The following is a 22,540-nucleotide window of genomic DNA, read 5'->3' as shown; positions in this document are numbered from 1 at the left end:
GATGTATAGAATCTATTCAGCTACGTTCAGTGCACTCTGAGTGCAGTAAATATTTTCAGGCATTGTACCATAGTCAGGATATCAGTTTGGACTTATGGATAGGATAGGCATATATGGTTAAATTGTGGTGGTTATTTCTTTTCTATTATCCTTTTCTTTCTTTCTATTTTCCTATCCTTTCAAATCTAATTTGACTGGGGCTCATGTTGAGCTAAAAAAGACATGTACAAAAGAAAATAATTAAGTTGATTATGTGCATTACATGCAATGTATGAAATGGAGAATAGACATCTAGCTAAATCAATAAGCTAAAATCATTGCACTTAAAAGGAGTGAGAATTTTCCGCTGTTTAACTGATGTTTTATGAAATAGGAATATACTTAAGAATAAGGTCAGCAAATTAGGTAATGCATAAAATTCTATTTATCAAAATATGAATTTCGTCACTGACATGTATGGACCATCAATTAACATATGCATAGGTGTTTTTCATATATATAAGGAGCGGTACATCAATAATCTATACCAAACATGTGTATAACCGATAGAAACTTGTAACAAATTTACAACTACTAGAGTAATACCATTGAAAATCTGTTGTAATCTTTTTTACAGAAATTGAATGGTAAATGTCCTGATGAAGACATAATTTTATGTTGAAACGCGTCGACCGGATACCACCTAACCTCCTTTGATCTTTATATTTTCATTTATTTTTTACATTGATTGTTTTGTGAATCCTTATATATCAGTCTAGGATTTTTTATTAATTTTAATCATTGCACTGATTGTTACTAACTGTATTTTTATTCGAATTAAAAATGTATATTTTTTGAAACCCTAGTAGTTTGTTTTGTTCACTTTATTGTGTTACTGTTGGAATTTATGCCTGGGAGTGTTAATTTACATACATTGTTTACCCTGTCCCAGGATACGTATCTGTACCAGGGGGTCCTTGTTGTTCACATACTATTACCCACGGTTATCCGTGTGGGACCGTTTTGATCTCTGATGTATTAATTTACCGCTTGATACACACCTATGTACATGTGAATTATTTTCCTATATTGTTTTATCTATATCTTTCCACTGTCTCTATCACTCTCCTCGTCCTTGGTATCCGAATGGCTCACATGGAAACATTTGGGTTCACGGACGAGGATTTTGCCTTCCTGGTCGGTAACACTGTACCAACTGTCTCAAACTTTATGTCTAAGCCACAAAGCAATAGTGATCTAGTGAAACTATCTAATCTGAAAAAGAAATTAATAAGAATCGAAGCTCATGGAGAATTCATGTTGAACTACTTAAAAGCTGCTATTATTCCGTTAGGATTACGGGTTAGGAATATCCCAGGGCTTTTTGTAAACATAAAATCATTTCTACATAAGTGGAGCATGATAGCTAGTAGGTGCTCTAGGGACCTAATGATTCTGATTATTTCTACCTCTAAGGAGCTAGCTTCAGATATAAAAAAAGAAATAGATGAACTAGAAAACAAAATAAAAACTTCTACAGTGATAATAGAGGCTGAAAAACAACTTGAATCACTGAATAAAGACATCTTATCCTTTGCTGAATATCTCACTAAGAGAAAACAAGATAAATTCACAAAGGATAAAAGATTTTATACTTTGGAACGAGCTTATCCATATTTAGGAGACAACTTCTACAAACCAGAAAATCAGCAAGGGGAAGGAAATTATAACCAACAGAGAATTAACAATTTCTCTGACTCCTCGGACCCTGAATCTGAAAATGAACTAAACTATCATGAGGATGAACATTACAATCCTCAAAATCCCCAAAATGGCCAAAGAAATTCACGCCAACCTTTTTTAGGGTACCGAGGTGCGAAACGGGGACGACAGAGAGTTCGCTTTCAGCCGTCCTCCCGGGCACATCACACCTACCAACACCCCATGGAAGTACAGCCCCAGCATTATCTGGAAACCCGCAGCAGGCAATATCAGAGACAGTGGATTTGATTCTGATTTTTAATCTTTCAAAATATCAGTTGGAACCACCAGATATGTCTTTGCTTTCGAAAGGTCTAACATTTGTCCCACATGCGAATGTTGACTTATTCGAACTGTATCAGGATATACACTCGTTTTTCAGAAAAATAAGACTGAATAAATTCTTCATGGACAGAACAGAAGCAGATTATGACAACACCACGAATAACATTGTAGCCCTGCCTTCCACCTTCACACCATCACTGGACCAACTTGGCCCGGAGGTGGCTATGTTTGAAAAGGTTGTTCTATCAAAACTGGATTCAGCCCTTAGATTTGTTCCCAAACCAAAATACAATATCTCTAAAGATGAACACGATTCCTTGCTTAACTTAAGGAATAATAAATCACTCACTATTAAAGGTAGTGACAAGGGAGGGGCCATTGTCCTCATTGATTCCACTACATATGAGGAGAACATGCTGAATATGCTGAACGACTCATTGTTCTATAGAGAAGTTACAACCAATCCGGTAGACAGGGTGGTGAGAAAGATTCAGCAAATAACAAAGAGAGCCCCGGAAGATAAAATAATAAATAAAAAAGAGTATGAATTTTTAAATAAGTCACAGGGGAAAGTTGCATGCATTTATGGTCTGCCTAAAATGCACAAAGACCAACATAATCCACCTTATAGACCCATAGTCTCCACAATTGGTACTCCGACAGAGGCACTCTCTAAATATGTAGACAACATATTGAGACCCTATGTCGCTCTCTCCCCATCGTATATTAAAGATACGGGAGAAATGATTGCTAAGGTAGAAAGTCTTGCATTCAATGGAAACAGGGATTTATTAGTCACACTCGATGTTGAGGCATTATATAGTAATATCCCACAGAGAGGAGCACTAGATGCCACCATGTGGTTCATAGATCTCCACCAAATTCCCTGCGACAAGCAGTTTGTCTATGACTGTCTAGCAATAGTATTGAAGGAAAATGTCTTCCAATTTGGAGACCGTATGTATCAACAAATCAAGGGCGTAAGCATGGGGGCAGCCATGGCCCCTTCGATAGCAAATATATACATGGCTTTGTTTGAGTCACGAAATATATACAACGAGATAGCCCCCTTCCATGAGTCTGTTTCCCATTGGTCTAGGTACATTGATGACATCTTTTTTATCTGGACTAATGGGGAACAGACTCTGGGAGATTTCTTGGAGTGGCTCAATCTTGCAGACGAAAATCTTCGTTTTACTGCCCACGTTGACACTACTAAGGTTGAATTCCTGGATATATATATCCAGAACAGGAATAATGTACTGGAAGTGGATCTATACTCGAAGCCCACATCAAGGAACACCTTGCTCCATTTTTCGAGTTATCACCCTAGGAGTCAGAAGGATGGGATTCCGTTCTCCCAGTTCCTAAGGGTGTGACGAAATTGCACTGATATTAAAGACTATGATAGGCAATCGGAAAAAATGAAACAAAAATTTCTGGACAGAGGTTATCCTCGCAGACTAATACGGGAGGCCTACAAGAGGGCCAGATACTATGATCGGGAAGCTCTTTTTAAACCAAAAAACTCAGTCCAAGAACCGAAATTAGTGTGTGTTACACGGCACTCCACACTAAATGCAACGATTAGACAAATAGTGAATGCCAATTGGCACTTACTAAATCTTGAGCCAACTGCACCCAAGCTCAAGAAACCAATGTATGCACACCGAAGGAATAAGAATTTAAAAGATCTGGTGGTGAGATCTAGATATTCTGGCACTCCCGACAGACCCCCTTTTGTACAAAAATCTATACAAGGGGCCAACCCTGTTAAGGGTACCTCAAGATGTGGCTCCTGCCAATCTTGTGAGGGCATCATACCAGGACAGAATTTTCAACTAAACGGATATAATATCACAGCCAATGATCTGTGGACATGTAACACTAGCAATGTAGTTTATTTGCTCGTATGCCCCTGCAGTTTAGGATATGTGGGCGAGACCTCTAGAAAAATTAAAACCCGGCTAACTGAACATAGGTCGGCGATAAACACTCGAAAACAGACTGCCCCTCTTGTCTCACATTTCCTTGAATTCAAACATGCTCCATCAGATATACGGTGGCGCATTTTGGAGAAGATTCAGACACCAAACATGAAAGGAGGAGAGAAAATAAGAAAAAAACGCGAGGTTTTTTGGATATTTTCTCTTAAGACATTCAGCCATGGCCTTAACAATGAATTGCCTTGGCAGAATGCAATTTTATGATGAATGCCATTGAATTACTCGTATTATATACTTCAGCAATGCCATTGAATCACTCGCAATATATGCTTCAGTAATTGTGGCCTTCCCCTTTAAGAATGTAAACATGTCCAGAACCAATGAATCTATGCCTTATATAAGAAGGTCCCATCTACCAATTGGGGCTGCTTTTCCTTGTATACCTGACCGACCGGCAGGATCCGACACCATTCGTTTTCTTCGTGCAAACTCCAGGTAAGTGTGTGCTAGGACGGGTTAGTTTAAAATCGCCTTAACTCGAGTTTCCCTGCGTGCAAGTATTAAAACTCTCCGTTTATATCTTTAGGAGTGGCGAGCGTCCGCTAAAAATACATATAATATAAGAGTATCAGCTCTTAACCGCCGCACCCTGCAGACTGGACCAAGGCTGACAAACGCACGTATTTGGGAACAGCGCGAAAAATAATAAGCTCGGAAAAGGAAATAAATAGGTAAGCGGCACAAGAAATGTAATAATGTAAGGATACTTCACCCGGCCCCATGCACATCCGCTCCTCGGGTGAGTTAGATCAGGACAATGTTAACATGAACTTAAAAGACTTGTTGTTTACACTGCGCACGAGTGTACCTGCGTATACGTATATTATTTAGGTACTAACGGGTTGCTCCTCATTTCCTCACAGGAACTGATGAGCGCAGCAGAAGAATATCACAATCTCTCGCTGTTTTTATCCTTAGAATCTAGCTACCGGATATAATCGGCTCGTTTAGAGCTTGGTGAGTGACATTCAGAATTGGCGGCTTGGCACTGTATTGGGATTAGTAGTTTAATCGAAATTGCGCTAATAAGTCCTCTTTTCTCTCTAACATTAGGATTTTATTGAATATAATATTTTAAAGTTGTGATACCTGATTGATATAAAGGACCTCAGAGGGAGAAGGCTTGAATAAATCCTCTTTGTGGTAAGACAGTTAAAAGACGTTTTTGAATTAAAAAGAAGCCCACACCAATCTCGTAATACATCTTTGATATATGGTTTTTTACCTATAGGTTGAATTTATTCGGTGAAATTTAGACACTTGGGATCTGAATGCCCTTAATGAAAACAATAATTATATACCTTTGAGGTTAGTAGCGAGTTGTTACTTTCTGAGTGGTAAAATCCTTGAATGGGTTCATAAACATTTCAAAAAGAAGCCTCCATGTTGATGCAGAGCTTATCCGCATGTCAATTTGTTTCCTCTAGATAACTACTGAGTAAATACCCCTTCCTGGATTTTATTGATAAAGCACACAGCTAGAAACACAGAGAATATTGTGCACCGAGTACGTGAATCTAACTTTAGGTAAGATAACAAGATGTATAGAATCTATTCAGCTACGTTCAGTGCACTCTGAGTGCAGTAAATATTTTCAGGCATTGTACCATAGTCAGGATATCAGTTTGGACTTATGGATAGGATAGGCATATATGGTTAAATTGTGGTGGTTATTTCTTTTCTATTATCCTTTTCTTTCTTTCTATTTTCCTATCCTTTCAAATCTAATTTGACTGGGGCTCATGTTGAGCTAAAAAAGACATGTACAAAAGAAAATAATTAAGTTGATTATGTGCATTACATGCAATGTATGAAATGGAGAATAGACATCTAGCTAAATCAATAAGCTAAAATCATTGCACTTAAAAGGAGTGAGAATTTTCCGCTGTTTAACTGATGTTTTATGAAATAGGAATATACTTAAGAATAAGGTCAGCAAATTAGGTAATGCATAAAATTCTATTTATCAAAATATGAATTTCGTCACTGACATGTATGGACCATCAATTAACATATGCATAGGTGTTTTTCATATATATAAGGAGCGGTACATCAATAATCTATACCAAACATGTGTATAACCGATAGAAACTTGTAACAAATTTACAACTACTAGAGTAATACCATTGAAAATCTGTTGTAATCTTTTTTACAGAAATTGGATGGTAAATGTCCTGATGAAGACATAATTTTATGTTGAAACGCGTCGACCGGATACCACCTAACCTCCTTTGATCTTTATATTTTCATTTATTTTTTACATTGATTGTTTTGTGAATCCTTATATATCAGTCTAGGATTTTTTATTAATTTTAATCATTGCACTGATTGTTACTAACTGTATTTTTATTCGAATTAAAAATGTATATTTTTTGAAACCCTAGTAGTTTGTTTTGTTCACTTTATTGTGTTACTGTTGGAATTTATGCCTGGGAGTGTTAATTTACATACACTTAAATCTGTACAAGAAATGTAACATTTAGCAGGAAAAGATCCCGATAGTACAGATGTTTTGAAAACGCATATGTTGGACACATATTACCCAAACGGAAGTCATCATCTTGAGAACATGTGTCTCTATGAAATGCTGAAAAACTACACTTTTAAACGGAATACTACTGAGAACATCATTGATGGAAAATATGGAGTTATTGGTTCCGAAGGATGTTTGGGGAAACAAACAAAAGGAAATTTGATTCATCACAGGAAGCTGAGTTGTGACACTGCTGATAAAAGGGAATTTTACTATTTAGCCCTTTTGCAACTGTTCAAACCGTGGTGTTCAGAATTGTAATTACTTGGAGAATTTCAGAGCAATGAACATTCCTTCAATGCTTGTAAAGATACCATACAATGCATTGTTTTTGCAAATTATGTGCAAATGTTGAACAATGAAATTGATCAAGAAGCTACTATTGCAGCTGAGATTGCTAGAGACAGTTCTCAAGACAGTCAAAGTTCTGCTCCGTTGAGTTAAGAACCACTAGGACGTGGCCTAACGGCTAAGGCGCTCGACCTCGGACCTGGGGATCTGGGTTCGAGTCTTGGTAACGACGCCAAACAACCTGTGATTCTGAGCAAATCACTTAATCTCCCCGTGCCTAACAAAAATAAATGTGTGTCCTCGTGTAACTTAACTGGTGCTATGTACAGCGCTCTGATACCTGATTCAGTTTGGGTCAAGTTCGCACTATATAAAACATTTTTTTTTTTAATTGTTGAAAATGAAGCAGCAATCGCCATAAATGAGGTGGAAACAGCAATGCATCAAGTTCAAGAAGATGTAATGGACCTAGCAAACTTGGAAGAACAATTAAATGTTGAACAGAAAGAAATATATCAGCCAGTGAAGCAACAGATTCACCATGGATTTCTTCATGAAAAGAAAGAATGCACATGCACATCATTTCAATCTATCCGAATGTGTGTGAGTGGACAAGCAGGAACAGGAAAAAGTTTCTTAAAGTAATCACCAGTTATCTACAGAAAACAACTGAGTCACATTTGTCATGTGTTGTAACTGCTCCAACTGGGTTAACAGCACACAACATTAAAGGAATTACTTTACATCGTTTACTGATGCTACCTGTGGAGTGTGACAACAAATTGGAATATCACAAGCTCTAAGGAGAAGCTTGTTGTGAAGTTTCAAGAGTGCTATAGAAAATGAAACTTCTGATTATTGATGAGGTAAGCATGATCTCAAACTTAATGCTTGCTTTTGTGCATTTAAGAATGCAGCAAATTCTTAAAACTGAGTACGACGTGTTTTTGGAGGAAAACATGTCATAGTTTTCGGAGATCTACTGCAACTTACTCCCATAAAAGGACAACCAGTATTTAAAACACTTGTGCATGAAGAAACCAGAAAGTCTCTGGGTAGTGTTGGAAACGTTAACATTTGGTCATATTTTGAATAAAAAGAACTCATTACAAATATGCAACAGGCAAATGATCTTGATTATGGAACTATTATATAGGATATAAGAATTTGAGTATTGACAGAACATGGCAAACAAGCTTTGCAGAGTCGATTACTTTCCAATTTGTTTCCAAATGAAAATATAGTTCCTGAGAAGATATGTATGAAAATTGCAGAAAACATGCGCCAGGATACCCTCTGGGTGACAGCATGCGCTATATAAGTATGTTTTACATTACATTAATCTGCTTAATGCCAACACTGCGTGAGTGTTCTATATTCAAGTAACACCTTTTGAAGCTGTAAAATGAAGAAATAATAAAAATGGAAGCCATTGATAAAATAGAGCATGAAGGAATCACTATTATTTTGACAAAAGTTGAAAACAAAATTGGATTCTTTAGAAAAATCGATATCTAAAACTACTGGTTTAGAATAGAATGTATATGCATGTAGAAACTGTCGGGTAATTTTAAGGAGTAATTTTGATGTAGAAAAAGTTTTGGTGAATGGAGCAATGGGCAAAGTTGTGGATTTTGTTAATTATGCGAATAGAGATGGTATTGAATTTAAAAAAATTAAATTTCATCAGATTGAAGAAGTGAAACAAATTGGTCGTTGTTCAGTTTGTTTTTTGCTTGTTAAAGATTTATATGTCTGTAGAAAACAGTTTCCAGTTTCTCTGGCATATGCAGTGACTATTCATAAATCTCAAGGTTTAAGCGTAGACAGTCCTTTGGTGAACATTGGAAGTACCGTGTTTAAAGAGGGTATGGCTTATGTTGCTTTGTCGCAGGTCAGAACTTTATCTGGATTGATTTTGATGACACAAAGGTTACTGCAGATGCAAACTGTGTAAAAGAGTATAATAGGTAAAGAAGAGTGTATGCTACCAAATTAGGTCAATATGCTGTATTTGAAAAGAGTGTAGTAGTTTGAAAAAGAAGATAAGAGAATATCTGTGGTGAAGGTATAGAGAAGGAAAGAAAACAAGATAACGTTGTCATTGCAAGCAAAAAGAAAAAGGACACTGTTGAACCGATTGTTAGGTATCAGTTAGAAAATAGTTAAGGTGTCAACTGCTATGCTAATGTAGTGGTCAATGTTTTTTTTCTAGAAGGTTTGCAACAGCAAATTATTGAGTATTGGGAAAAAATTGTGTTCCTTGTTGCATTCTGTTTATGAAAAATTGAGAACTGATAAAAGTAAAATACAAAGCGTTTGTGAAATTTTGGATGTATGTTCTGGTTCTACACAATTTATGCAGAATATCCAACAAGATGCTCAGGAATGTCCAATATATATGCTTCCCATTTGGAAAAGGAAGGCATATACATTGAAAATCGTTTTGGCTTTTGTAATAAATGGGAACATCATTGTGAAAATTGTATGTCTACATGTAGCACTAACATAGACACTGAAAGATTTATATATTTGAAATTGCCAGACTGTAAATCAGTGTCTTTTAATAAACTAGTTAAAGCAGCAAATCAAAACAGGGAGTGTAGCCAATGCAAATCAGAAATGTTATCAACATTATTTATACAAAGATATGGACAATATATAATTTTAATAATGCAACGTTGTCAGCTGATGGAAGAAAATTGGACACTTTAATAAAACATTTTGTAGCAAGTCAACTATCAATATCAGGAAGGAGTTTTGTAGCAGTAGCAATAATTTTCCATGATGGTCCTTCCACAACAACTGGACATTACACTGCCTATTTAAAATGTGATAATGGCTGGACATATTGTAATGACGCTCAGTTGGTTTTTAAACAACGTTTGTCAAGCGAATTACCAAATTCCTACCTAATATTTTTAAAACCAAAGTTTTAGGAACATAATTTGGCCTCTGAGGAATTTATTAATATGTATTAATATGATTACTATTGGACAATTTCAATATAAAGGATTTCAAGAATACTATTTGGCCTAGAGGAAAAGTATGTATTTGAATTATGGACTTTTTCTTGCACATTCTTTCAGTGTATATTTTTGTTATATTGTAGAAAATTATGCTGTATTGTAAAAAATATTATATTATATATTATAACTGTATTTTTTCTTCTCTTTCACAGATCCTAATTCTAAAATACCACATTTTCAGAAATTTAGATTATAAAAAACAACTGAAAAAAACTGCAGCATTGTTTATTTCTATTACTGTGAAGGTAAGTTTAACTTAGTATTAAAATGCACAATGGCCTATGTTTGCACACAGGTGAAGAAAGGGGAGATGGACATAGTAGATATGTGTGGAAAGATGCTCTGTGGGTGTTTTAAGTTACAGGATGAAGTTAACATAAATACTGAGTGTCACTGGGGGCCAACTAACCCACCTGATATGTGTAGAAAGCATCCTGTGCCAACAAAATGTCACTTTTGGTAACTTAGTGATAGCGCAAAACACTCTTTCATATTTACAAGGAGAGGAAAAGGCACTCTGTATACCTGTTCTTCTCCATGTAAATATGACCTCTTCATACACACCACCTTGCATTGAAAGGACGTTGTATAGGTGTTGCTGTGCGTGTTTGCACAAAACACTTATAGAACAAGGCACATCACCAGATTTATCAGAAATGATAAATCTGGACATGTTTGTGAATGCTGCACCATCCTCCAATTGATGTAGCAAGGCACAACAAGGAGAATTATTTTTATTTCTCCTAATTTTTTCTCTTTCAATATATGCTACAATGCACAGCATACATTTAAAGCGAAAAACGTGTTCACTGATTGTTTTTCTGCAGGAAGGTGTGTCTTTTTGCACAAAAACAAACTCCACATGACACAGATATCCTTGCACCATGGTGCAAGGGTGTCTGTGTCACCACATGGCTGCAGTTCAAGCAGCAGTGCAGAGGGAAACATAGACTTGCAACATATTTATGGGCATTATTTCAGTCAATTATGCACTACACATTCATCTAAACTTTCACAAAATAGCATACAAATGTAGTTCTTTTTTTATTCAGAGTAGTTAGTCCTGAAAAAAACTTTTTTTTTCTTTTTATATTTTTATTAAAAAAATAAGATTTTTTTAATGATTTTTTTATTTCTTTTTTAAAAAGGAACAAAAAGTCAACAGGACGAACAAAACCATGAACTTTGGGTAAAAAAAAAATCTAGCAACAATGGTTATCGATTGCCCTGCAAACTAAGTCTACCGATTTCTCCCCATAGCAGATTAACAGATTACACTGCACACAGTGCATTTTTAATTTTCCAAATTGTGGACGTATGTTCAAATGTGAGGTAGAAGTTCATGCCCCAGAGGTACTTGGAGTTGCCGGTGGTGGAGGTGCATTTTGGCGGAGTCTTCTGCATTCTTAGTGAGCGTAATTCACTGGATGCAGGGATTGTATGTGTTTGCGCATGCTTGCATGCTTGCAGTGCCACAGGAGTATTTTTTATTAGGATCTCCTCTGGATAGCACATCCTTGCAGATCTTACATGTCACCTTGGTGACATTAACTTTGTTTTGTCCCTCCGGAAAAGTGAAATAATTCCATAAGATGGATGTGTATTTTTCGGGACGGAGAGGTTCTGGTAGAAATTCCTCTACATCTGAATGGACAGAATCAGATGACTCTTACAGTGGTGTAGCCATTTTTGTCTGCAGAAAGGAAATTCAGGTCTAGACAAATGAAGTTCTTCTCAGCACAGGTCTTCTCCCAAGGAAGATTTAAGAAGAGTGATTGAAATGGGTGGGGTCCTTCAATAGTTAGAATAGGAAGTGTTATGAACCAATCAAATCTCTTTTTTTCTGGTCACATGGGGTCTGCGTATGGTGCGCACAGGCAGTACTCACCCAGCGCGACTTCGCGAAATTGCATTTAAAAGTAATATAAGTTTATTAAAACTAAAATAATATTATTTTTATGATTAGATGAGAAAATGTCTTGCCTTAATATTTATATTAAATACATATATATATCTTTCTAGACATTAAAACATTTCGAGGGAGTCGCGTACCCACCGTGTCGAACACGTAGATGAAGTTAACCAGAAACACGCGAGAGTGGCGTAACGTAATACGTACATGTCGGTTATGTGCATGAAGTCGCGTACGAGCTGCATAGCGAGCAAGCAGGGAAATACGCACCCATCGCACACCCTACACGGATCCTACAAAGCAATCCTAAAATGGCTGCTACGTTCCGCGCAATAATCAAGGAAAGTGCGCTTTGGGTGGCGACTCCCCGAAAAAAATTGTAGAAAAAAACTATTAAGAAATATATTTTAAAAAATATAACATTACAAAATATATAAAACTTCAATATTTTTAAAAAACATTTTCAATTTATGGTAAAAATGTATAATGTAATTTTAAAAATAGTTTAGAAAAATTTAGTAAATCAGTATCAAAAAAAGAAATATAACACTATATGTACAAATTGTCATTTACAAAACCTTTAAAATTCACTAAAAAAAACATAGGTTTCAGACATGTTATAGTTAGGAATTAGCATTTAAAAAACCTTTTGGAATTCACTAAAAACTATAGGTTTCAGGCCTGTTACAATTAGGAATTAGCATTTAAAAAACCTTAGAAATTCACTTAAAAAACATAGGTTTTACGGGTGTTATAGTTAGCTGGACATTTCACTGGTATAAAACCATTGAAATTCCTCCGTTATAGTTAGTTGTACTAACTATAACTCGTGCGCCCGCAATCCACTGCTGATGATGTCACATATTACATCATTCATGACATGGTCAGGACATCACTGATCACATCTCAAATTACATCACTGATGATATCACTGATGACATCATCCGCGTGACAATCAATTACACCTCATCATACACTAGTATAATCTTTCATCACTCACTGTAAAATACGGAGTACAATATTTGAATCCATTGACACACCTCTTACTGGGGGCAAATCTGGCTGAAACGACCAGACTACAGAGAGTCCAGAATGCGGCAGCCAGGGCTCTGGTGGGTCTCCCTCGCCATTCTTCGGTATCCGGAGTCTTGAAAAAACTGCACTGGCTCCCAGTGGGGAAAAGGATCCAGTTCAAGGCATTGTGTTTAGCCTTTAAAATACTTAAAACCGCCTCTCCCCCAATGTTGCGCCCCCTCCTGTCAGAGTACACTCCTAGGAGACCGCTCCGCTCAGAGGGACAGCACCTAGCGATTATACCCCGCACTAGACTTGCCAGAGTAGGAGGCCGTTCCTTTAGATTTCTGGCTGCCAAGTTATGGAATGGCCTGCCGAAAGCTATCCGTGGCATTCAGGACCTTCTGGCCTTCAGAAAGGCCGTCAAAACTCATCTTTTCCAAAAACTTTTTCCCTGCGCCTTTAACTCTCTGCATTTTATCTGCTCACAGCGCCGGGACGCCCCTTAGCTGGGGCAGCCGTGCGCTATACAAATTACCATAACATTAACATTAACATTAACATTAACACCAATACAAGTTTTGAAAAACCCAGTCAGTGATTCCTATATCTACACATACATCTAATCACTTAGCCATAGATTGACTCATACATGCTGTCAATGTTCAATAGAACACTATCAAATATACTTATACACCTATATAGATATTACACACCAGCACACATCATATTCACGTATGCAGTCATCCTACTCACTTATGCAAACAATGGATCATACTTACATTTAGTCAGCTACACACTTATACAAACACCACTTCATGTATTCATAGATAGTAACTCATACTTAGAGTGTTATAAAATCACTATTACAAGTATACAGTTATCCATACAGTCAGTCATACAATCAATGAGTATTATGTATACTTATCCATAGAGTTACTCACACACATACTCACACATGCAAATAAACATCCATTTATTTGTATATACAGCTATACACACATCACTACACTTACTTTTACAGAAATATACACATACTTACTCTCTTAAACAATCACTTACAGAAACACATACTTATTTATACAGGAACACTTCCAATCTCTCACTCTCACATATACTCACTTATATACATCAATACTCACATATACTAGTTTAACCCCTTCGACGCTCATGATGAGCCCAGCTCGTCATGGAGTTTCCATTGACTTCAATGGAAATTACATGGGAAGCCATAAAACACCTTAGCATCCAAGTGGTTAAAACATATGTAGTAACTCATAAAGACACTATTGAGACTGTCATTCACTCACTAACATACCCATACACACACTCATCCACCCATACAGTCCTGCACACATGCTGTCTTCAAAACACATACAAACAGTGAGTCAGTCAATCATGCAATTATGCGCTAAGTAATACCCCCATCAAACCATACAGACACTCATACTGATACTCATAAAAACAAGTCAATGTTGGCCTAGAGAAAGAAATTCAAGTTACTGGTTAGTATGGTTAGAATTACTTTTCAGGATCAGTACTGGGCTCAATAATGCTGCACTGAGGTCTCTCCTGATAACAGGTGAGTAAATCGGAATTCGTAGTACATCCAGTAGGCGCCACGGAGCTGCATAGCAGAAAGATATAAAAAGGGGCACCGCCTGCACCACCTCTCTGTAACGCAGCGCAGTGGCGCTTTCTGGAAGCACCTGGTGGGCTACTTGGCCCCCATGGTCCCTCAGGTTTGAAGTGGAATTTTTTCCCCAACTTGAAGCGTCAGGCTGCTCCCCTGCCTTCACCACTGTGTAAACGCGCCCTGTCACAGTTCTAAGTTGAGAGATTAAGTCCCCTTAAATCCTAAGGGTCCCTAGGGTCTAACTAGCCCATTAGGTACCTCCAGTACCACCACAGAGCTGCGTTGCAGCGAGGAGTAAAAAGGGTAGTGGCCTCTGAACACCTGTCAGCAAAACAGCTCCCTGACGCATACTGGAGATATCCGTTCGCCTATTTAGACCTCAGGGACCCTCAGTATTGAAAGATAATTAATTCCCCCACTTAAAACACACCACAGGGCAGGTTTGCACAGTGGTGAAGGAAGGAGGCAAGGCCTATGGTGATATGTCTGTAAGCACACCCTGTGGCACGTTTTAAGTTAGAGAATAATTTCTTAACTAGCATGTTCTAGTATTCTAGGTAGGGGATGCCTTAGCATGCCTTAACTCCTTCTTCATATACTATGGGCTTAATTACGATCAGAAACCGGTCCCCGGAAGCTTGTTTCCTTTTCAGTGAAGAATTGGCTTGGTAGTTTGGTCTGCCCTGTTCCCATGATGCACTGGGCCAGGGACAGACTAATTTGCATATAGCCAGGTTCTGAACTGGGATGGTGCAGTGAGCTAAAAAACGGTGATGGATCAAGCCCTGATCTGTTGACTGGGTAGGAGTGTTCTGATTAACTCAGATACTCTGTCCATCACCACCCCATTTTTTAAATTATTTTGGCCACCATAAGTGTGGAAGGGTATGCTCAGATGTGAGTCCCTTGCTCACTGCACCATCAGGATTCAAGCAAGCCGGGCCGAAGACGGCTGTAATGCCAGAAACCTGTCCCCGGAAGCTTGTTTCCTTTCCAGTAAAGAATTGGCTTGGTAGTTTGGTCTGCCCTGTTCCCATGATGCACTGGGCCAGGGACAGACTAATTTGCATGTAGCCAGGTTCTGAACTGGGATGGTGCAGTGAGCTAAAAAACGGTGATGGATCAAGCCCTGATCTGTTGACTGGGTAGGAGTGTTCTGATTAACTCAGATACTCTGTCCATCACCACCCCCTTTTTGAAATTATTTTGGCCACCATAAGTGTGGAAGGGTATGCTCAGATGTGAGTCCCTTGCTCACTGCACCATCAGGATTCAAGCAAGCCGGGCCGAAGACGGCTGTAATGCCAGAAACCGGTCCCCGGAAGCTTGTTTCCTTTCCAGTAAAGAATTGGCTTGGTAGTTTGGTCTGCCCTGTTCCCATGATGCACTGGGCCAGGGACAGACTAATTTGCATGTAGCCAGGTTCTGAACTGGGATGGTGCAGTGAGCTAAAAAACGGTGATGGATCAAGCCCTGATCTGTTGACTGGGTAGGAGTGTTCTGATTAACTCAGATACTCTGTCCATCACCACCCCCTTTTTGAAATTATGTAAGCCCACCCTGTGGCACGTTTTAAGTTAGAGAATAATTTCCTCCGCAATCCTGTGGGTCCCTGGGGGCTAACTAGCCCACCAGGTCCCTCCAGTATGCGCCAGGAGGCTGCGTTGCAGAGAGGTGTTCAGAGGCTGCGCCCCTTTTTACAACAATCTGCAACACAGCTCTGTCGAGCTTACTAGAGGTACCTGGTGGGCTAGTTGGCCCCCAGGGACCCTCAGTATTGACAAGGAATTAATTCCCCAACTTAAACAGCACCACAGGGCGTGTTTGCACACATGTGAACTCAGGCCCGCCCCCTCCCTTCAACACTGTGCAAACGCGCCCCGTGGCACGTTTTAAGTTGGGGAATTAAGTCCCTTTGAATCCTGGGGGTCCCTGGGGTCCCGTGATTTTTAAAAAATAATTTTAATTTTTTGGGCCTTGGGCGTCTTTGTGGGACCCCCTGAGCAGGTCTGGGGGTCAGGATGTTTCTACCCTGACCCTTTTGGGTCTTTTGCGTACTTGTTTTTCAGTTTTCTTGTGTCTCGGTAGAACACTTTCTGGTTTGGATTGTTGCCAGACAGTTGACAGCCAATTATCATGCATCTCGTGCTTGTAAGTGTCCTTGGCGGATACGCGTACCCTACGCGCCCATAGATATATCTATGATTTTACTTTTGATTTTCTCAGGAACTACTGCACGGATTTCCACCATTTAACAAAAAACGTGACCAGTGAACCAAACTCTACCTTTTTGCCAAATTTGGTGTAATTCCGTTCAGCAGCTCGAGCTGTAGCCACGGCTAAATGTCCCTATGGAAAATTGCATGGGGAATACACGTTTTGGGACCCCCATTTTTTCTCGGCCCCCGCTTGATGAATCACCCCAAACTTTCAGGATAGGAGCGGAGCGGGCCATCTTCTTGGAGAATTTCACGAAGATTCGTCAACGGGTGCCAAAGTTATTCCAAATAGAATGTTGCGAATTTCCCATGGAAACTAGGTCCTAACTATAACTACATACTGGTGACCACTTTCCTTCATTACTTTACCCCTCCCGTTCTGGGAAGAGCTCCAGGGTCGGCAGCTGGTGGACCTGGCCTTACCCTATGGCCCCTGCTACCCCGATTCACACCTCATTAAATCCTGTTGTGCTGCTAATGAGGAGAAACAGCACAGCAGGAGAGTTTAAAGAATTGAACGCTGTCCCTGTTTCTAAGAGATCCGGTCGAAATGTGAGCCTGCACAACACTGTGATGAACATGCAGGTTCACCCGACCCTCCCTTAAAAACCAGGACATAACCCAGGCACCACCCAATAAACGGGACATTTGTACAATTTGGAGAAAAGTTTTAGGACACTGGGAAACTTCTCCAAAAACGGGGACCGTCTGGGGAATCCGGGACGTCTGTTCACCCTACCTTAAAACTGAGGCTGTTGTGAGAGGAACTAAAGGCATAAAAGAGAAAAAAAAAGAACGCGTCTGTAAACAAGGAAAGGGAAAGAGAGCGAGGCAGTCAGAAAAAAAATTCTTGCTCAAGACTTTTCAAACACCTCCGGGTCAAAGGATTAGGCTACAGTTAGCTCATCCCTAGCATTCGTTCTCATGTGATATTTCTCCGCATAGCGTTTTCGACTAAGCATACAGTTTCACTTTCTAAATAAGTAACATTGGGCACGTTTCTCGTATAGCTCACCACTCTTTCAAAGCAGCACTCGCAGCACTCCTAATCTTGTTGATAAAATGGATTAAAGTTAAAAATAATGGGTGGGCGTCCAGTATTTATAATTTTTTGTGTGGGGGTGGGTAGAATTTGCCCTTAGTTATGTTTTTTATCGCCTCCCTGCACTTTTATTTTGCTGATATCTGGCACTGCAAACGGCGATTTTGTGTTCTCTCTCTCCCCCTGGGGCCATCAAACCAAAAGCCCTCGACTGGCCCAACTCTGCAAAAAAGGCCTTTTCAATGATAACAGAGGGCTTAGATGGAGCTGTCAGTCGTGAAGAGTTCCCATGCAGACAGACAGCTCCCCGGGGACACTGCGGGGTGATCCTCCCCCTACTCTGGCCTCTCTTGGATTTTATTTCTTTGTAATAAAAGGAAAAATACAGAGGCATAGTGAACAAAGGAAATAATTCTCAAAGAGGAAAGATTAACTGATGGGCTTAACGTTTAACAAACGTCTTTTTACAGATGTCGTGTGTCTTCATCACAAGGGTCTGGGCGCTACAGAGACACTAGTAGCCCATATTCTGGCCACTAAATGTTACAAAGTGTTCTAAGTGTTTGCATTTTCAAAGATTTATTTTCGGTTAGCAAATCAGTCTTGTTTAAGTTGGGTCAGTGGGTTAAAACTGTTGTTTCAGTATGTAAAATGGCAAAAACTATTTGCAACACCGCCTTCTGTTTCTTTACTGTTTGTCACTTGTGTGCGGTTATCTTGCCCACAGAGGCGTGCAGTGTGCGCATGTGCAGGTGACAGTGGTGCAGCATGACAGATGCATGCAACGGAAATGATGTAGGAAGTCGCAGGGTAAGGCATCCTTAGCGTTGAAGTGCAGCAGTGTTGACTATTGTATCTCTCCAGTGCACGTTTTGGAGATCGGCTGTTCAATGTTTCTGTGGGTCCCGGGTCAAAAACCCAATGTGGGACCCCATTATAAGCGTCTTCCATTTTGCCAGGTGCCATGAGTGCAAACAAGCATTGGCAAACTCAACAGGCCTGACGTTAAGGTGCCGATAAATGTAAACTGCATTTCTGTATGCCTATATTTTGATGCGTTCTCACATTAAAACCATTTGCATTGCCAATGTGTGTTTTGTTGTAAAGCAGGTGGGTTGTGTGCTTTCAAGGCTGTGTGTCGAAAACATATATGTCTATTTGTCTCTGATACATTTCCTGACTAAAAGATTTGGAAAACTCTGCTGTTGTAAAAAAACAAAAAAAACAGGATTGATTTTAGTATTCAACATATGTTATTCTTTTTAGATGTAAAATAATGCCTTGTGCCTACACAGGGGGCATAAAAATACCTTAGGCTGATAATATAGCATGAGGTGAAAAGAAAAACAGTTGTTTGGTCAGAGCCAAAGTCCTTTTCATGTATTTTAAGACAGTGACAACAATAGATCTGTGTTAGAATTGGGGGTCCTGGTTGGCGCAAGTATTCACTTGTGACAAGCAGGGACCCTCTCCTCTAAGTCAGGGCGAAGGAGGACCCTTTAGAATTAACCTTGCTCACCCTCTAGGTGCGTGGCGTGAGCAGCCAAGGCTATTCTCCAGGCGTTTATGAGTTAAGCATTTGTAATAACACACACAGTAAATATACCAATCCCCCCACAAATGGACACCAGGCTGTAGATATATAAAAATACGTTCTCTTTATGTAAAAATATATCTGAGCAGTTGAGACTTATCACAAGACCAATATAACGACTTTTAAGTATGCCACAAGATTGTAAATAGGCAAGTTCTCTTCTGTTTACAGTTCAAATATTGCTTCTTAGTCTCTTTTACTTGTTCTTAGTCCCTGAGGCCTCTTTAGGACTCCCTGGCCGCTTCTTAGCGCTTCTGTGCGCTTTCCCCGGTGAAAATGAGCGAGTCCCTACCGCGACTCACGCATCTCGCGGTGCGGGTTGAATGGAGACCAGAGAGGGGCCTTGAGGAACCCTGGGCCTTTTCGAGCCTCGAGAAACCCTGGGCCTTTTCCAGAGGTGGGGGCTCTCGGCTGCCGTGAGGAGCAGGGAGGCGATGAGAGGAGCCTCGGGCCAAGGCACAGGGAAGGCCTTAGTACACAGTGACGGGGAAATAAGAACGGTGCGGGCCCCAAGCCCGCTGTCGATTTCTTGCTTAGGCGCACTGACCCCACGAGCAAATGTCCCTCGATGCAGGGGGACGGGTCAGGCTCTTGGTGCGCTTGGAAATGCAGATGTACCTTGGGATCTGAAGGATGGCAGGATGCTTCCGAAGGCGTGGCGTGGCACGGAGACCTCCAATACGGCCAGTAGAGGTGGCGAGTCCTTTGGGTATGCGGCGCGACCTCTCCACAGGTCAGAGGGCACAGCGGGGCGGCCGGGTGCGATCACAATGCACGGGCGGCCGTCCAGGCTATGGATGTGCGCTCAGGAGACCAGGATTCCGGCGGGAGGGGGCAGATGAACCCTCCAAGTCCTCCAGTAGCGAACAGTGGCAGAGGAGCAGGCGGCCTGACCCGAGGGGCAGAGAGCGGCTCAGGCAGAGCAAGGCTCTCAACGGGTGAAACGGCAGGCAAGCTCCCGAGTGACACAGTTCTAGGAGGGGTGAGGGGGGCACAGTCTTGCCTCCGCGGGAGGAAACACACGGCTCAATCGCAGACGAGCCAAGGCACAGAGAACCCACTAGTCCTGGGGTTCAGATCAGGGGGCAAGCTCAGACAAGCCCTTGGAGAAAGTTTCTAGCACAAGTCAGCAAAGTCTTTTCAAAGTCTTCTCCTCTCCTTCCTCAGCAAGGCGGACAGCAGGCCAGTCCTTCCAGCTTCTTCTTCTCCTTCTAGTTGGGCAGAGGTTTGTTGTGGGAAACAGGATTCTGATTTACAAGGAGCAGGGCTCCTACTTTTATACAGCATTTTCTTTGTTCTTGCAGGCCAGGGGGGCCTCTGCATAACTTTATTCAGTCTCTGAGTACTTTGTTGGGTGTACTCTGGCTTCTGCTTTCAGTGTGAGGGGCAGGCACATCAGACGCTCCACAGGAGGTGGAGCCAGCATTGTGTGGACAGGGGCAGCCAGGAGTACCTTTTTGACAATGCTTCGCCCTTCCTGGGCCAGGTGCCGGCTGAGTCATCAGTCGCTCATCAGGGGGTGGAGCCAGCATTGTGGTGGCAGAGCACAGCCCTATTCAGAGTCCAGGGGCACTCCCACCTCCCACTAAGGTGTAATCCTGGCATTCACCACCTGTCATCCCCCAGCCCTGTCACTCACATATCCCAGACAGTCAGATACACATCCAAGCAGAGGCGGGCTGAAATGGTTAGGCAAGCAAATGCTAACTTTCTAAAAGTAGCATTTGCAAACACAGGACATTAAAATAAACTTTACTAAAATAAGTATTTTATTATTCTGAGTTCAGGCATACTAAACTTTATTTTCTACCATGTTCCCTGAGCCTGCCGGGATTATAGAGTGTAATAATTCCAGCAGCCCATCTTGGCCTAAGAGAACAGGTAGCCTTACAATAGTGGAAAACGAATTTGGCTGTAATTCACTATTAGGACATGCCGCACACATCAGAGCATGTCCTACCTTACACTTACAATGCACCCTGCCCTTGGGCCTACCATAGAGGTGACTAATATGAAGTTAAGGGAAGGTTTAGGGTCTGGCACACAGGTTCTGCAATGGCAGACCCTAGACATATTTTAAAAGGCTGCTTCTGTGGGTGATCACCACCATGCTAATGGAACTCCATTGACTCTCCTTGCCAACCACAACATCTTCTGAACCAGCTGCATTACTCACACAGCCATCACGACCATCACCCTCACTTATCTTGTAGACAAGCTCACCATCTCTGGTTATTTGTGGTTTACTTGCAGCCAGGAAAACATCAGGCTGCAGACTTAAAAGTGTCAAAAAGAAAAAACAAGACAGCTTTCCTTCTATGTCTATGCACCCAAGATCTGGAACAGCAACCCTGCCTCCTTCAGGACCACCCCAACACTGCTCCGATTTAGGAAAGAGTTGAAGAACACAATGCATTACTTCTCATTTACTATCTGCACTGAAGTATACATGTTATATGACAAACACCACCTTTACTAGCTGACATTCCTGAAGTGCACAGAGTGTATCCTTTCTTACCACCATCTCATTTCCACACCATCCTGCCCGTGGAATGGCTTTAACTTGGATCACCCGTTCATTTCCCTCCAGCTGCAGAGAAGTTTTGATTGTGCAGTTTGTATCCTCAAAATGCATATGTGTGAAGCTGTAATTGAACCGCTCCAAGAGGCACTTGTTGAGAGACAATGTCATTGCTGAAGCTTCGCACTGCATAGTCGGAACGATGTCATTGCGACCTGCAACAAAACACGACTGGTTTAGAAATAATCACATGCATGGACAGCTTATTTAGCACTCCTGCAGTTTACAATTCTGTAAGACACACTCTTTCTAATCGGTTTGCTCACAATCAAACACGATAACCACCAAATGCACACCGGGTTTTTCCCCCTGAATGCTACAGAATATTTACACTGAGTACAGTATTTCTCTTAAAGTAAGGTGCTCATGTGTAAGTACATCACAGACACCACCAGAGGTCAGAGGTCGAAATAAGGGGAAAGACAAGGAAACCTAGTTAGTCTACTTGTATTTTTGTAACTGTTTCACTGCCTCTCTTTAGGTCTCACTATAGTCAGCATTAGCTATGTGGCAATTCCTATTACTGACACTCAAACTCCACACAATATACAACACAGAGCATAGGTTTTCACATTCATATGCACAGGGACACAGAAAGGGACTTGTGGACTCTTCCAGTCAGCCATTCGCCTGCCTTGAGAAGTGCAATTTAGGCATT

At 40.6% G+C, this 22,540-nt stretch overlaps 1 protein-coding gene across 1 annotated transcript in view; it reads right to left on the bottom strand.

The window, feature by feature from the left end:
- Positions 1 to 22,540, bottom strand: part of LOC144827873 (uncharacterized) — a 448,943-nt gene that overhangs the window by 139,372 nt on the left and 287,031 nt on the right. Inside the window, exon 8 of the mRNA XM_078686037.1 lies at positions 21,820 to 22,037. Coding sequence (XP_078542163.1) covers positions 21,820 to 22,037 — 218 coding nt within the window. The remainder of the gene's footprint in view (positions 1 to 21,819; positions 22,038 to 22,540) is intronic.

This window comes from Lissotriton helveticus, chromosome 4_1 (assembly GCF_964261635.1).
Source record: "Lissotriton helveticus chromosome 4_1, aLisHel1.1, whole genome shotgun sequence".
NCBI lineage: Eukaryota > Metazoa > Chordata > Amphibia > Caudata > Salamandridae > Lissotriton > Lissotriton helveticus.
The sequence above is the reverse complement of the archived record's forward strand: the minus strand, read 5'-3'. Positions and strand labels throughout refer to the sequence as shown.